This window comes from Microtus oregoni, unplaced genomic scaffold, assembly GCF_018167655.1.
Source record: "Microtus oregoni isolate MIOR12 unplaced genomic scaffold, Mior012 000015F_ref0000493, whole genome shotgun sequence".
Lineage (NCBI taxonomy): Eukaryota > Metazoa > Chordata > Mammalia > Rodentia > Cricetidae > Microtus > Microtus oregoni.
In genome coordinates this window covers 4,335,659-4,350,967 of record NW_024543074.1, presented here as the reverse complement: position 1 = coordinate 4,350,967, position 15,309 = coordinate 4,335,659, and the positions used below count along the sequence as shown (strand labels likewise).

Below are 15,309 nucleotides of genomic sequence, written 5' to 3'. Positions count from 1 at the left end.
GAAGGAAGGGAGGGAGGGAGGGAGGGAGGGAGGGAGGGAGGGAAAGAGGGAGAGAAGGAGAGAGGGAGGGAGGGAGAAAGGCAGGGACTGGAGAGACGTCTTAATGTTAAGAGCTCTGGATGCTTTTGTAGAGGTCCCTGTGTTTGATTAATAAACAACTCACCGAAAACTGACTCAGATTCTGGGGGTGCAAAGTGTCGTGCGATGTTCTGGTGTCTTATCACTGTGAGAATTAGGTCCACCCCCATGACACACATTTTGATTTAGGAAATTTTTTTGTTGTTGCTGTTTGTTTTGAGACAGGGTCACATGAGAGTGACCTTGAACACCTAATACTCTTGCTTCTACCACCCAAGCAGTAGGGTTACCAACATACGCACTACCATGCTGGGGTGATGTGACCCCACAGGGAGAGCCCAGGGACTGCGCAAGCTAGACAAGCAAGCCCTCTCCCCGCTGACCTGCATCCACAATCCATTCTGTTTTCCATTACTGGACACAAGGTCTCATGTAGCTCAGGCTGGCTCTCAACTCACTACGTAGCTAAAGATGAGCCAGCCCTCTGCCAAGAGCTGGGATTACAGCCGTGTGCCTTATGCCAGTTCATGTGGCGCTGAAGACCGAACCCAGTATTTCAAATGTGCTAAACAAGGACACTAGAAACTAAGATACATCTCCAGTAAGCATTGGAGGTGTTTTTTTCTCTCCTTCCACACCCCCACAATACTGGGGTTCAATCTGTGACCTCACACACAGCATCCAAGAGCTTTACCACTTAGCTGCAAGCCCAGGCCAATTTTGAAAAGCAAGTCTCCAGGACAAGAGAACCCATGTCCTCCACGCACTGGTTCAGTTTACAGAGCGCAGCCTCGGAACCCCAGCCCCACTTGGCAGCCACAATGTCCGTATTGTCTCGTCATCTCACCCTGTCCGATACCACTTGTCTTGTCCAATAGCTTCAAAGGTCTTCTGTGGTTCATCCCAGTAGCCCTGCATGACGCAGTACCCTCGTATGTACAGCTCTCCCGGCATGTTCAGTTTGCTCAGCTCCCCTGTCTCCAAGTTCACGATCTGGGCCTGAGACAGCAAGTCAGTTTCCAGCTTGAGCTTCCCACTCTCTTGCTTCCCTGGGGATGGGGCGGGGAGCTTTGCTTTCTTTCCCCCTACCCTCCCAGAAATGAAGTTGCTGGATCTGCTCATCCCATTGGGGGGGGGGGGGAATAGGCTACAATAGACCTGTCACCATGGAGAGACCCACATTGGGCCTGGACCATGGGGAGGCTGTGTGTGTGCTTACTCAGGGTGCTGAGGACAGGGTTGGGTAGGGAGCAGCCTTGAAGGAGGCCTGAAGGATGCCAGGCAGATGCTGAGTTATAAGCTATGTAGAAGGGAAGGCTATTGCCTCCCCTCACTTTCCACAAGGCAGCAAAGGCACTGAAGATGACCGCATGGCTCCGCCTTGTGGTCAGCAGAGGAAGAAGCCGAAATCCTGGTAGACAAAGAGCCACAGGCAATGTATGGAGGAAAATTGGGTCTGGGCACTTCCATGTCTGCACTTTGGGGATGGAGAAAAAGGATATCTCCCTGACAAGCTCCAGGGTGCCTCCCAAAGAGGCACAGAAAATCAGTAATATCTGAATAAAGTTGCATGGTTGAAGCCAGAGAAGAGTCATAGCTAGGAGTCTGAGGCTGGGGAGTATCCTTGGGCCTTTGAAGTGTAAGGGACCTTCAAGGAACAGATAGCTTGGGAAAATAAGAGTTTAGGTTCAGACAAAAGAATAGCAAGAGCAGGGGCCGGGGGGAAGAAAGAGTTGTGTAAGGAAAAAAAAATCTCTGTTCTGGCTCATTTTTGAGACTGGTCTAGCTGCCCCAAGACAGACAGTGGGCTTGGCAAAAACACACCTCAGACAGGAAGGGTGGCTGAGGAGAGGTTCAGCTGGCGGCTGCTCAGGGCTGCTGTTCCAGCTCTTCCCCTTCCTTGCTTCAACCCACAAAGCCGGGCCAGGTCCAGCAAGCCCCCGTTGTTGGGGCCCTCTATATTTGAGTGAGCTGTGTGGATGTCTGATGGAAAGCCCCAACTGTCCTCAAGCGGTGTGAGGTGGGCTCTGAGGGCATCTGTCGGGGGGCTCACCTCCGTGTGAGGCATAACTCGGCCCACACTCTCAGCCTTCTCCTCCAGGGTGTCCTCGGGGTAGTTCATGAAGGTCACGGGACTATTCTCAGTTGTTCCATAAACAACCTAGGGGCGTCAAAAAGACTGTTTGGAGGGGACTGAGTGGCAGTGATGGCCTACCCTAGTTAGCTGAACGGTGACAACTGGGGTGAGGGGACTAGAGGCAGAGGTCAGGAGCCAGAAGTGCAGATCTCTGCAAAAGCCCCTGATATGCAACAAAACTGAGAATGAAGCCAGTCTCTGATGGCCAGGGTTCGGTCACTCCCCTGTGGCGCCTGTGGCTTCTGGCATCACCAGTACCCATACTTCTTTCCTCCCATCTCCAGGTTGACTCAGTCCTACCTTCTTGATTTCAGGCTACAACATCCTCTGTCCTCCTCCTCCTCCTCTAGCCAAAGGCCCCATAAACTTGATGAGAAAGCCAGCCTGCCTTGCTTGATCTAGCTGGGCGTGGTAGACAGACACAACTCCCCTCCAACCTGGGGCAAGTGTTAGGGTGGGTGCCCCACAAGCTCTGGAGACTTTCCTATGCATTTATTTTCATCAAAACAAAAAAATACAGCCAGGGCAGGAATTTAAAAGGCCTGTGGCAGCTCCAGTGGTCAGAACATCCTGTGCGACAGAAGAACTAGCAGCCAGCCTAAATACCATCAGAGAATCCTCTAGGCCAAGAATGACCCACACCCCAATTCTAAAGACAGGGGGTCAGACGGGTATGGGGAAGAGCAGGCCTGGGAACCAAACTCCCACAACCATGTATTGGGTGTCATGAGGTCTAGATACCTTGGACGCTATCAGGTCTTTCTTGGTGGCCTCCATTCCTGTGTATCAGGTGGTGTGGCTCTGGCATAGTTGGGGCATGGTTCCTCCCCCACCTCCCCAAACAGACAGCATCTCTTGCCAGGCAACTCAGAGCTCACCCTGGGCCAAAGCTGTAACCTGCCTGCTCACCCTCCCTTCTCCACAGGGCTCCAGACACTGTAGCTGGCAAGTGAACAGAAGCTGGGTCCACTGGGGCGGGACTGCCCACAACCCAGCATCTGGCCCGGGTTGGTCGCCTGTAGCCAGCCCCCCCCCCACCTCCCACCAGCTCACACAGCCCTGGGGTCATTGCCCACAGTCGGGCCTCTGCCAAGTACACATTGGCGCCACTAGGCCGCCACTCTGAGACCCCCTTAGGGATGTGTCCTAACCGCGGAGGAGAGGAGGATCCAGAGATGGGAATATTTGGGGGAGATTAAGGAGGGGGAATGTGCAACTGTGCTTGTTCAGTGGCCTGTGGTCTCCAGGTGTGCTGCCAGTCCTGTGGTTCACTACACCACCTCCCCCTCACACACAACAGTTCCCACTTTTCCATTTAGCTTTCAGCCCCAGAAAAGGGAAATGCGGGTGCAAAGCGCAGAATGAGAGGCCCAGAACTGATAGAGAGGGGTCATGGGAAAGCCCATATTCGTGGGTTTCTACCGCTCGGAGAAGGGACGGGGGCAAAGGCACCACTGCTAACCAGCATCATCAACCAGCTCTCTCATCTCCTTGGGGTGAACTGAGAAGGGTCTACCCAGAATCTGGAGCCAGACCCACAGCGGCTCTCACGCTTCGCCTGCTGGGCACAACAGACCCATTAAAGCGCCGCTGGCTGGCTGACCGCGGTGAGACGCATCCGGCTGTCGGGCCCCACTTCCTCCCGCCCCGAATCCAGGGTGACCTGTCTGCCAAGGGTGTAGGGGGGAAGGGGACGTGGAGATTCAAACTTGAGCAAATAAATAAGTTCTGGGAACGCCTCCCTCTGCCCAGTGGAAATTCAGAGGTCCTCAACACGCCTATTATCCTACCCCCAGGGTGGGGGTCCAGGTAGAGGAGAATAGAGAGAGGTGCAGCACATAGTTTGCGAGTAGGAAGCAAGGGGCTGGGGTTCAGGGGAAAGGTCCCCAACCCTACGCGTGGTCACCTGCTGTGGAAAGAGCCCCTAGCCATCGAGGACAGGGGCTCATTTCTGGGCGGGAGGGGGTTAAATCAGTGGCTTCGATGCTCCACGTATTAGCTGGCTCCCCTGCCAAATGCGGTCAGGGCGGCCCTATAAATGGCCCGGTAGACACAAGAATTGAGGACTTGCTGCTGCCAGCGCCCCGCAGCCGCAGGCCCCAGCCCTGGCTCCAGGCATCCCGGCCATGGCCCGCGTGCTCTTACTCAGTCTGGTCCTATTTGCCATCCTCCTGCCGGCGCTGGCCGCCTGCCCCCAGAACTGCCACTGCCATGGCGACCTGCAGCATGTCATCTGTGACAAGGTGGGGTTGCAGAAGATCCCCAAGGTGTCAGAGACAACCAAACTGCTCAACCTCCAGCGCAACAACTTCCCAGTGCTGGCTGCCAACTCGTTTAGGACCATGCCGAATCTGGTCTCCCTGCACCTGCAACACTGCAACATCCGGGAGGTGGCGGCTGGTGCCTTCCGAGGCCTGAAGCAGCTCATCTACCTGTACCTGTCCCACAATGACATCCGGGTGCTGCGAGCCGGAGCCTTCGACGACCTGACTGAACTCACTTACCTCTATCTAGACCACAACAAAGTGTCGGAGCTGCCCAGGGGGCTGCTCTCCCCTCTGGTCAACCTCTTCATCTTACAGCTCAACAACAATAAAATCCGAGAGCTGCGGGCTGGAGCCTTCCAGGGTGCCAAGGACCTGCGCTGGCTCTACCTGTCGGAAAATGCCCTCAGTTCCCTGCAGCCTGGTGCCCTGGATGATGTGGAGAACCTCGCCAAGTTCCACCTGGACAAGAACCAGCTTTCCAGCTACCCCTCTGCTGCCATGAGCAAACTTCGGGTGGTGGAGGAGCTGAAGCTATCCCACAACCCCCTGAAGAGCATTCCAGACAATGCCTTCCAGTCCTTCGGCAGATACCTGGAGACACTCTGGCTAGACAACACCAACTTGGAGAAGGTGAGTGCCCTGGCAGCAGAATTCTCCTGGCTCCTTCTCTGCTGGGAGGCCAACCTAGTCCCTCCCTGTCCTGAACTCCTAGCCCCCTGATTATCACCAAAGCAAGGAGCCCTGCCCCCACACTCTCAGGCTTTGACATATCACCCCATCCCTCTCTCCCTCACCTGGTCACTATGCTTCTCAGCAATACTCTCTCTGGACTCCTCCTTATAAGAGACGGGCTGTTCTGGTCTCACAAAGGGCCTCTGCCCCAAACCCCACAGTGAGCAGTAAGCACCTCTTCCTGTTGAGTTTTTCACCCCCCGTCTGCCGTCTTCCCAGTCTCCAGTAAGCCTGCCATCCCATAAAGGAAGGCTTGTCTGTGGAGGCACCTTACAGAGAGGCTTGAGTGACTCAGATTCACAAAGAGACCCTGTTTCTGGTGGGGGCTGGCCAATGTGCTAAGGTAAAATGAGGTGTTGAAGGTTAATGGGGGGGGGAGCAAATGCCTTTAGGAGACTTCTTCCAGACCCCCAGTGACCCTGATGGATGCCCCCATCCTCTCTGTGGATGTCAAACACCCAGTTTTACTCAACCTCAGGTCTATTTCAACTGAATAGGAAAACCAAGACTCTGAGACCAATGCTCCACCAAGATGCAGGTTTGGTGCTCAAGGGGCCGGTGAAGGAACACGTGATCCTCGACACAAGTCCCCGAGCGTCTCCTCACAGGACAGACCATCTCACTGCCCCCTGCCCCCAGGCAGCCTGTTGACTTTTGTCATTAGACCCCTGCCCCCTCCTCAGTCCTTCTTGGATCAGTCTGGCCAGCTGGGGCTATGCAGAAGCAGAACCCCTTTCTTGGAATTAGAAAAATCACTCTGACACACAGTTTCAGTCAGGAGGTCTGGGCAGGGACCAGAACAAGATAGAGGACAGTTTTGTCATATCCCAACCTGGACCATGAGAGAGGTCACAGACAGGGGGCTGAGGGTAGAAGCTAACCTGGGCAGAAGCCAACCTTGTCTGGCTAGACAGAGCCTTCTGGGTGGGTCTTCTTCAGCCTGGCCTCACTCCAGCTGAAGGTAGACCACCCTAGTGCCAGAGTGGGGGGCAGTAGAACAACATATGGGGGCTGATTTGGAATGGGGAGCCCAGACAGGACCTGTGGCACCAGGGCTCCAATGAGGGCACCAATACATTTCCTCTGGCACTGTCCATCCTGGCCAACGTTCCCACCAAGGTAAACATAGATAGCATCTGGCAGAGGGCAGAGGAGCAATGAGGACAGTATTGGGGGAAATCCTGGGACCCTAGGGATGTGGGAAGCTTGGGCTCACTGCCCATCCCACCAAACACTGACCAGGTTCACTGTGTGCCAGGCTGGGCTCTCCAAGCCAACCTCTGGCTGCTCCACAGACCCATGTTTGTGCAGGGAGGTGGGGGGCAGGGCGTGGTCCTGCAGCTACTGTTTACTGGCTAGGTGACCCTGGCCAAAGGACTGGACATTTTCCACCTTCATATTGGAAAGGACACCTTCCATCTCAAAAAAGGTGTGGTGGATTACATCATCTTGACAACTTGGTCATTCTGCTTAGAAAATCGCAGCTCCTCAACAGGCGAGGGCTTGTGTCCTAGCCGCTGGCCTCTGAGAGGAGAACTAGGAAAACCTGGACACTGGAATTGAGATTCTCTCTCTTCTGCCTTCCTTATCCCCCAGTTCTCAGATGGCGCCTTCCTGGGTGTGACCACACTGAAACACGTCCACCTGGAGAACAATCGCCTGAACCAACTGCCCTCCAGCTTCCCCTTTGACAACCTGGAAACCTTCACTCTCACCAACAACCCATGGAAATGCACCTGCCAGCTCCGCGGCCTTCGGCGGTGAGCATATTCTTTCGTATAACCCCAGTTTCTCATTCACACGAGGTTCTCGCAGTAGGGCAAGCTGGATGGCTACCTAGTAGGTCTGGGACTGAGAGGTTCAGTATTCCCACTTGTCAAATGAAGATGACAGCTTCGGGTTTTTCTGGGGCCCGATGCATCCTGGTCACTGTCCCCTCCCCAAGCATTCCCACCCAGCTTCCCTAAGCCCAGCGATTCTTTGTCTCTGCAGGTGGTTAGAAGCCAAGACTTCTCGACCAGATGCTACCTGCTCCTCCCCAGCCAAGTTCAAGGGTCAGCGTATCCGTGACACAGATGCCCTCCGCAGCTGCAAATCCCCCACCAAGAGGTCCAAGAAAGCTGGCCGACACTAAACAGGTGGGGGCCGGGCAGGGAGGCCACCATTGTCTGCCTTTGGAGATTCTAGCCAGGGTGCGGCTGTCTCCCATGATGTCATCTCTGGAGGGGTGATCAGATCCTCTGCTTACAGGAAAAGGAGGGGAGGACTGGGTCTCCTCCTCCAAGGGCTTGGCCTAGGACTTCCACCATTCTCTTCGATGCTATCTGGGTGATTGAAGACCTAACAACCATCCTTCCCTCACTGCAGGTCCCGTCCCAGCCAGTCCTGGTGACTGCCTTCTGCTGGAGTGACTACTGACTCCCCCTACCATGCATACCTTCTCCCACAGCCTCTGCTGGTGCACAGAGCTGCCCACACTTAGACACATCCTGGCAGGGGGCACTGGACTCTCTGTTACCACCCCAGCTCCACCTAATGGGGTCCAAGGGAGGACATGGAGCCTTCCCCCAGTCACTGTGTCTGGACCCTGCCATGGCTCCTCTCAAAGAAGCTATTGCTCTGAGTCCATCAGAGCCAAAATGCAGTGGTCGCTGGGAAGGCCACACGCCTCTAACCACCGTCCTCAGTTCCCTCCTTCCCGGCCATTTGGAAACAAACATCAGACCCTTGTCCTACCCGTATTGCCAGAAAGGATTTCAAGCCCATGTCCCCAGTCCCCGCCTGCCAGGACATGCTAACAGGATACCAGTGCTTGGCTGCACATCCTCCATGCTGCACTTCTGCCCCAGACTTCCATAAACATAAATTTATGTGTGTCTAACATTCACTTCCCTCTCACCGTTCCCTACAGCTTACCAGGTGTTAGGTAATAAGCGCACAGTTTTGCCTCAGCTCTGCTCCAGGAAGCAGAGAATACCTGGAGGTTGACCTTTCGGCTTTCTGGTCTAGCTCGCCAGTCCCTACTCACTACAGGTCAGGCGTAGTACCCTGGCTCTGACAATCACTCACCACCAGCTCCTTCATGTTCATCCTGCGGATGATGGCTCGGATCAACTCGGGGGGTGCTGGCGACCCAGCAATCACACCTGGATCAGGAAGAAAGGATTATGGGATTGGTGCTCCAGGCCTGTAATGCCAGTAACCTGGGAGGCTGAGGCATTAGAAATGCAGGTTCTCAGAGTCTGACTAGGATACAGAGTGAGTTCAAGGTCAGCTTGGGTAGCCTGGTGAGCTCCTGTCTCAAAAGCAGCCAGTAAAGGGCCAGTATACAGTTCCGTCATAGAACACCTGCCTGGCATGCAGGAGGCCCTGGGTTCAATCCTCAGTATCACAGGCAAATAGAAGAGAAGCTAACACATTTCCCCGTTCTTTAGCCCCTTCACTACCTCAGGTAAGGGGAGAGACCCTGAGCCTTCGTACAACACATAAAAGTGGAGGTTATCCGAGCATCTGTGGACACTTGGGAGTTACCCTCCTCTCACCCAGGTTTCTGCAGTGCCCCTTTCTGCCTCCTACATAAAAAACTGGCCTCAGCAGGGTCAGGGAAGCAAAGCTACCCCAAGCGTCGATGCCTTTGACTGCCCTGCACCTCACCTCCACGCAGAGATGAGCAGTTGTAACTGGAGAAGTCTGGCTGATTCAGAACATCCACAAACATCGTGGGGGTGCCATACAGGAGGGTGCCTCTGCACAAGGGAAGCTCTTGAGATTAGGTTTAGAAGTGAGAGGGAACCCCTTCCCTCTCCACCATAAACTCTCGGTACAGATCAAAGTCGTGAGGAACAGGAAGAAGTTCAAGGTGGGACTTGGTTCTCTAACCCCCCCCCCCAAGGTCTCCTGGCTGGAGGAAGAAAGCATCTCAGAAAAGGGGAGTGGGTTCAGGAGTGAGGATTTGGAGGGTCTCATTAGCCCACAGGTGGCTTGTCCACCAATGCCCACTTCTCTCGGCTGATGGCTTCCAGCGCCTTCTTGCCATTGAAGCTTGGAGAAGACAGGAGGAGGGTGACACCGTGCACTATAGACACCATTGTGCCCCCCACGGAGCCCAGGCAGTGGTACAGGGGGCTGGGCAGCACCAACCGCAATTCTTCTGCATTCTGGAGATGGAGACAGGGGCTGGGTCTATCATGCAGTCAGTTCTTCCAACCAGCAGGGGGAGCCCAGCAAGCTGCCCCATTCCTTGCCCAGCTGCTCCTGGCAGCCTGTATAAACCTGCCCAGCGCCCATCCCCACCTCACCTTTGTGGGCATCTTCAGACGCTGGCCAATCAGGACGGCATTGTTTACAATGTTGTGGTGGGAAAGAGTGGCCCCCTTGGGGCTGCCAGTAGTCCCCTAAGAAGATAAGCAGGTGACAGCTTGGCCTTTTTCTCCGTGTTTCTTTCCTATCCTTGGCCACTGCTCAGAGGAGCCAGAGGGGCTGAGTCATTAGGAGTAGGATATGATTGTCCTGAATCCAACTCTTCCATTTGTTTATGCACAGTGAACTGTGCAGGGCCAGATGTTAGGATGCAGAAATGCAAAAGAGAACACAACACCGCTGGCTTTGTCCTGTTTATATGTCATATAAGGTGGCTCAGTGGGTTCTGACACTAATTAGCTGCGCAGATTTGGAGACGCTCCCTCTCTGAGCCTGATTCCCCTGGATGGGTTCCATGAACTATGCCTCTCCAAGCCCTGGACACTCTTCTCTGTTCTGGAAGCAACAGGACCCAGAAGGGGCAGGTAACAAAAACACCAGTTGATTTCCGGAGGCAGAGAGGAAGGCTGGAGGCCAGAATCAGGAGAGAGTGTTGCTCTCCTGACTTTCTCTACCATCTCCCCATCTCAGAGGCCACACAGGCAGGGCACAGGTTTCATCTAGGCTTGGGACTGGAGACCACCGTCTTACCGAGGTAAACTGGATGTTGATGGGATCGTAACAGGACAAGAATTGCTGGTGGTACCGCAGCTGAGCCAGATTCTGTTCCTTGCTTCCGGCTGCCACCACATCATCCAGAAGCAGGGTCCCTGGCAAAGCAGCATCCGCTGAGATGACTGTGGTCAGATCTGGGAGCCTGGGAGACAGAGGGGATGGTGACAAGTGGCTGGAAGACAGCCCAGAAAGACATCAACTCCACCTTGGGTAGGAGGTAGGAGTCTGAGATGTCACCTGATATCCCCCAAACCCAGGATATACCCACCTCTTACTCTTCAAGGCCCCTGGCTGGGCCTTTTCCAGCTCGGGACAGATATGTTTCAGGATGTCGTAGTATTGCTGGGTTTTGAATTGCTTAGGGAACACAATGGCTTTGCAGCCTACCTGTGGGAAAAAAGTTCCCCTACCTGTGATCAGCGGGAAGCCCCAGACTTAGAAGTCCCCACTAATGTCTTGTGCTCTTTCTCATATACCTCAATAGCTATCCTGACACACCCATGTAGCAACACACACACACTACCCCGACCCACACAGTCCACCCTCAACACCCACATCAGCCTGATGACTGACCCACACCCTCTCTGTGGAGCCAACACCTCCTCCCAACCATGTGGAGCCTGAGGAGAGACACTCGGTGATGTTATCCACTGAGCACGTCCTTTCTCATCCCATCAGCCTCTATAAAACCTCACGAGAAACACCGTTCCCCACCAGGAGCAAGCGGTACCTTTCGAAGGACATATTCCAGTTCTGTGGACTGGTAGGCTGGGTTCACAGACACCTGCGGGAACAAAGAGGTGTGTCAGTGTCCTGGGAAGACACCCCATTCTCTCACTGCTCCCCTCACAAAGGGCAAGGTGGCATCTACACTCTGCCAGGACTCTTTGGTGAACCTCGAGTGACACCAAACAGGAAGCCAAACAGACAGAGGTTTGGTTCTGTAATCTAGGAGGTTTCCCCTTGAATGACATCCCTCCACATGCCCAGTTGTGCCAGGTAAACCCCTTCTCACCAGGATGATGCCTGCCTGGGCAGTGGCCAGCTGAATAAGCACCCATGCATAGGAGTTGGGTCCCCACATGCCCAGCCGATCACCCCTGCGGAGACCAATGCTCAGGAGACCAGAAGCAGCTTTGTCCACCTGGTACAGACAGAAGGGGAACAGCAGGTGAGGTGAGAACAAGCAGGGTCCCCTGACACCCACCCTCTATCTTAGCCCAGGGGTCACTAAGAACAAATGGATTGCCAGGCCTCGGTGGACTCGAGACAATGAAGGTAGGATGTCAATGTAAGAGACAAATATCCCAGGAGCCCCTGGGACAGGACGTATCTAGGTCACTTCCGCCTCTGTCTCCTAATGCCAACAGTGGGGGGGCCCTCAGGAGGCCCCAGTACGCTGTCCCACGGGCATGTGCCCACTCTACAGCTCTAACAGCCAGGGACCAGCAGCCACTCTTGGAAGGTTCAAGGTCAGTACTCACCTCCTCCTTGAGCTGTGCAAAGTTCAGCCTGATGTTTTCATGGAGAATTACCAAGGCCTCTCTGTCGGGGAATCTCTGTGCTGTGGCATCCAGGCACTCACCCACAGTTGAGTTGACAAGGTGGGAACTGGTGTGGCCCTGAACGTAACTGAGGCCTCCGATGGGCAAGGGGTTGGTGAGATTCACCCTTCCAGAACTGTGGAGAGAGGAACCACGGACTGGACTGGTGCCAGGCTGGGCCTCCCTGGCACCGACATTCTGGCACTCCAGCTAGTAAGTGGTTCAGTTGTTTACAATATGTTGGTATATTGAGGACCAATAGGTTTTCTCTGGATTTTTTTTTTAAAGTAATAAGGTCTAATGTATCCCAGGCGGTTCTCAAATTCACTGACTTAGCAGAGGATGGCCTTAAACTTCTGCTGGGGTTACAAACCAGCACTACTAGCATATCCAGCTTCATTCTCTGCTGGAGGCAGAACTACATCCTTGGGCCCTCTCCAGATCTGGTAAACTTACTATCCTCACTTGCTTTCTTTTCCTAACCTCCAAGCAGCAGGAGAGGGTCAAGGCTATTCTAAGCTGGGGCAAAAGCTTTGTGCACCTTCCTGGAAGCAATAAAAGGGTGCCCAGGGATACTGATGCAGGGATAGACAGAGCTGACAAAAGCTATCGCACCTGCACCTCAGTCCCTGCCTCCCGGAGGGTGACAGTCATTGTGGTTCTTCCTGGGGAAGCAGTGAAGCCCATGGTGGGACCCAGAGTTGGGAACCAATGCCTTGGGTTTCTTGGCTCCTAAATGGGCCAGTTTATCTCTTCTGGGTCCGAAGATCAAAGACAGAACGGGCAAGGGGGTTAGGAACTGGATGGTGGCACTAGGAAAGACGGCCGAAAGGTGTGTGCCTGAGAATGGAGAGTCCCATGCCCGAAAGGCATAACCCCCAGGCTGCCACTTCCAGATGCTGTGGAAATCAGAGGCTATTGCGACAGAAGAGGACGGCAGCGTCTGAACCACATGGTGACCTCAAGCACCACAGGGCCACAGGCGAAGAGAAGCTGGTGCCCCGGTAAGGATGTCCTACGTCAGCCAAGACAAGCTGCCCCTGGAAAAGCAGCTCCATCTCCTTCCATCCCCCTCAGAAAGCAGGTTTCTTTAGCACACACTTGTAATCCCAGCCAGCCCCAACCTTGAAGTATGGATGAGATTCAAGATCACCCATTCTCGAGGCAAGGAGGCTGACACGCAGATGTCAAGGGTCAAAAAGGCTAGGAACAGCTAGATTGGAATGGAAGCCGGTTACACCACCGTGTGTTATTGCCAGGCCTGCTCTCCTTGCCCTTTCTCCTTTGTCTTCATCCCAAGGTCCACCATCAGAGAGTCTAACCTCCGTGTTACTTTTTCCCATAATTCTACCAAGCGACTTGGGAGGGTAGGGCAGTATTAAGCAGGGGCTGGCAGTTTCTCCAAAGAATTAAGAGTTCTAGGAACTCAGGTGTGGAGAGATGGCTCAGCAGTAAAAGCACCTGGCTGCCCCTTCAGAAGTCCTGGTTCAATTCCCAGCGCCCATACAGCAGCTCACAACTGTCTGTATCCCCAGTTCCAGGGTGTGGTAGTCTGAAAGAAAAAATGGCCCCCAGAGGGAATGACATTTGTGGAGGTGTGGCCTTGTAGGAGGAAGTGTGTTACTGGAGGGGGGGTGGGGTGGGGTGGGGTGGGGGGTGAAAGCGGGGAGGTGGGAGTGGGTGGGGGAGTAGGGAGTGGGTGTTAAGGTCTCCTATGCTTAAACTGTGTTCAGGTCACTTCCTGCTGCCTGTGGATCAAGACGTAGAACTCTCAGCTCCTCTTCTAGTACCATGTCTGCCCACATGCCACCGTGTCCCTCTGAACTGTAAGCAAGTCAATCCAGTTGAACGTTTTCCTAAGAGTTGCCATATCGTGGTGTCTCTTCACAGATGTAGAAACCCCAAGACACATGCAATCACAGCCCTCTTCTGGCCACCACAGGTATCGCACGCATGTCATAGATAGATGCACAGGCAGGCAAAAACACACAAAACATAAAAATCAAAAACATAAAATAATAAATAGATAAAAGGCTTAAAAGAAAGCTCTAGAAACTCATACCAGTGTCATTTGCTCATAAACACGGGAACCACCCCAGCCATTTAGTCACTTCAAAGGCCTGAGCATTTTACTCCTCTGCACACACCCTGAACACCTGGCCCCACAGGGTAGCCGCGAATGTGTGCTTCTTACTGCGCATGGGAGAAGCTAGAAGAATTGGAGATGGGCCAGTAGAGCCAACAAGTCTCAATAACTAAAGAGAAGTAACTCTGCAGCTTCAACTGTGGATTGCAAAACCCAAGGCCCTCTGAGGCCAGGACTGGAGTCAAATAGGAAGTAGTATGAGGGACAAGAGACAGAACACAACCTCACCTAAAGGAGCCCTCAGAGGGCTAGTGTGTGGGACTTCCAGCCTAGATCTATTTTCATGAGAGAAATTGAGAACAAGGAAGTTAAAGAAAAAACAACATTCTTTTCTTGTCTCAATGTTGGCAACTCGTGTTCACACGGCGTGTGCAGCCTAAGTGTCTAGAACGTGTGGAATGCCCCAGCAAACAGCCTGTTGAACATGAACGAAGGCACCGAGGGCCTCAGCTTGTGCAAGACCATTTTCCTGATGCATATGAGACCCTGGGTTCAATTCTCAGCACTGGTCTGCACATACATCTTTGCAGCAAGCAAACAGCATGCAAATCAAAACTACTACCCTCTCTGAGGGGCTTCGGGGATAATTCAGGACATTGCTTACTACACAAGCATGAACACCCCAGTTTGGCCCCTAGAACCTATGTAAAAAGCTGGGTGTGCTGGTGGAGCGCAACTTTAATCCCAGCACGTGGAAGGTAGAGGAAGGAGGATCTCTCCGAGTTCAAGGCCAGCTTGATCTCCAGAGTGAGTCTGAGGACAGCCAAGGCACACAGAGAAATCCTGTCTAAAACAAAACAAACTCTGGCCTACAGAGTGAGTTCCAGTACAGCCAGAGCTGCTACACAGAGAAACCCTGTTTTGAAAAAACAAAAAAAGAAAAACCAACCAACCAAACAAACAAACAAAAAGCTCCAAACAAAAAGCAGGATTCCATGGTGTATACTTGAAATTCCTACCCTGGGGAGGTAGAGACAAGACGATTCTGAGGCCCACAGGCCAGCCAGAGAGCCGCAGGCCAATGAAAGACTCTGTCTTAGAAACCAAAGTAGACAGAGCTGAGGGGGAATGGTACTCGGGGCCATCAGGCCTCCACACGCATGTTCACGCACATCTGTAGCACAAACATGTGCACCCTCGCACACATGAACGTGTGTGCGCACACACACACAATTATTACGAGCTATGGTTCATTTTTACTGAGAAAGTAGAAGGTAATAAACAAACAAACAAAAAATCCCGAGTATAGTGATTGGAAGCGTCACTGATGATGTGCAGAAACTGGAGTCCTCGTCCATTGCTTGGTAAGAGTGTAAAAGGGTTCCATTGTGGGAAATAGGGTGTGGTCTTCCAAAAGTGAAACACAGAATCACCATGTGGCCCCCCAATTCCACCTATAGGAATATACCCCCTGAAAGACCAAAACAAGCG

At 53.4% G+C, this 15,309-nt stretch overlaps 2 protein-coding genes across 2 annotated transcripts in view; one reads left to right on the top strand and one right to left on the bottom strand.

Moving 5' to 3' along the window:
* Acsf2 (acyl-CoA synthetase family member 2) overlaps positions 1-15,309 on the bottom strand; it is a 41,298-nt gene that overhangs the window by 2,248 nt on the left and 23,741 nt on the right. Inside the window, exons 2-12 of the mRNA XM_041664579.1 lie at positions 11,673-11,868; positions 11,204-11,332; positions 10,919-10,972; positions 10,457-10,575; positions 10,165-10,330; positions 9,513-9,608; positions 9,214-9,371; positions 8,869-8,960; positions 8,284-8,360; positions 2,132-2,239; positions 926-1,077 (exon numbers count right to left, since the gene is read on the bottom strand). Of these exons, the coding sequence (XP_041520513.1) occupies positions 926-1,077; positions 2,132-2,239; positions 8,284-8,360; positions 8,869-8,960; positions 9,214-9,371; positions 9,513-9,608; positions 10,165-10,330; positions 10,457-10,575; positions 10,919-10,972; positions 11,204-11,332; positions 11,673-11,868 (1,347 nt within the window). The remainder of the gene's footprint in view (positions 1-925; positions 1,078-2,131; positions 2,240-8,283; positions 8,361-8,868; positions 8,961-9,213; positions 9,372-9,512; positions 9,609-10,164; positions 10,331-10,456; positions 10,576-10,918; positions 10,973-11,203; positions 11,333-11,672; positions 11,869-15,309) is intronic.
* On the top strand, positions 4,342-8,050 carry Chad (chondroadherin). The gene is made up of 4 exons (XM_041664580.1): positions 4,342-5,112; positions 6,811-6,974; positions 7,207-7,352; positions 7,582-8,050. Exons 1-3 carry the CDS (start codon positions 4,342-4,344, stop codon positions 7,346-7,348), a joined length of 1,077 nt encoding a protein of 358 aa, XP_041520514.1. The 3' UTR covers positions 7,349-7,352; positions 7,582-8,050.

Bases quoted from the DNA above. Each gene is read 5' to 3' on its own strand.
- Chad (XM_041664580.1), top strand. From the start codon at position 4,342: ATGGCCCGCGTGCTCTTACTCAGTCTGGTCCTATTTGCCATCCTCCTG. The intron at 5,113-6,810 runs GTGAGTGCCCTG...CTTATCCCCCAG, and splicing joins ACAACACCAACTTGGAGAAG to TTCTCAGATGGCGCCTTCCT. The intron at 6,975-7,206 runs GTGAGCATATTC...TTGTCTCTGCAG, and splicing joins CAGCTCCGCGGCCTTCGGCG to GTGGTTAGAAGCCAAGACTT.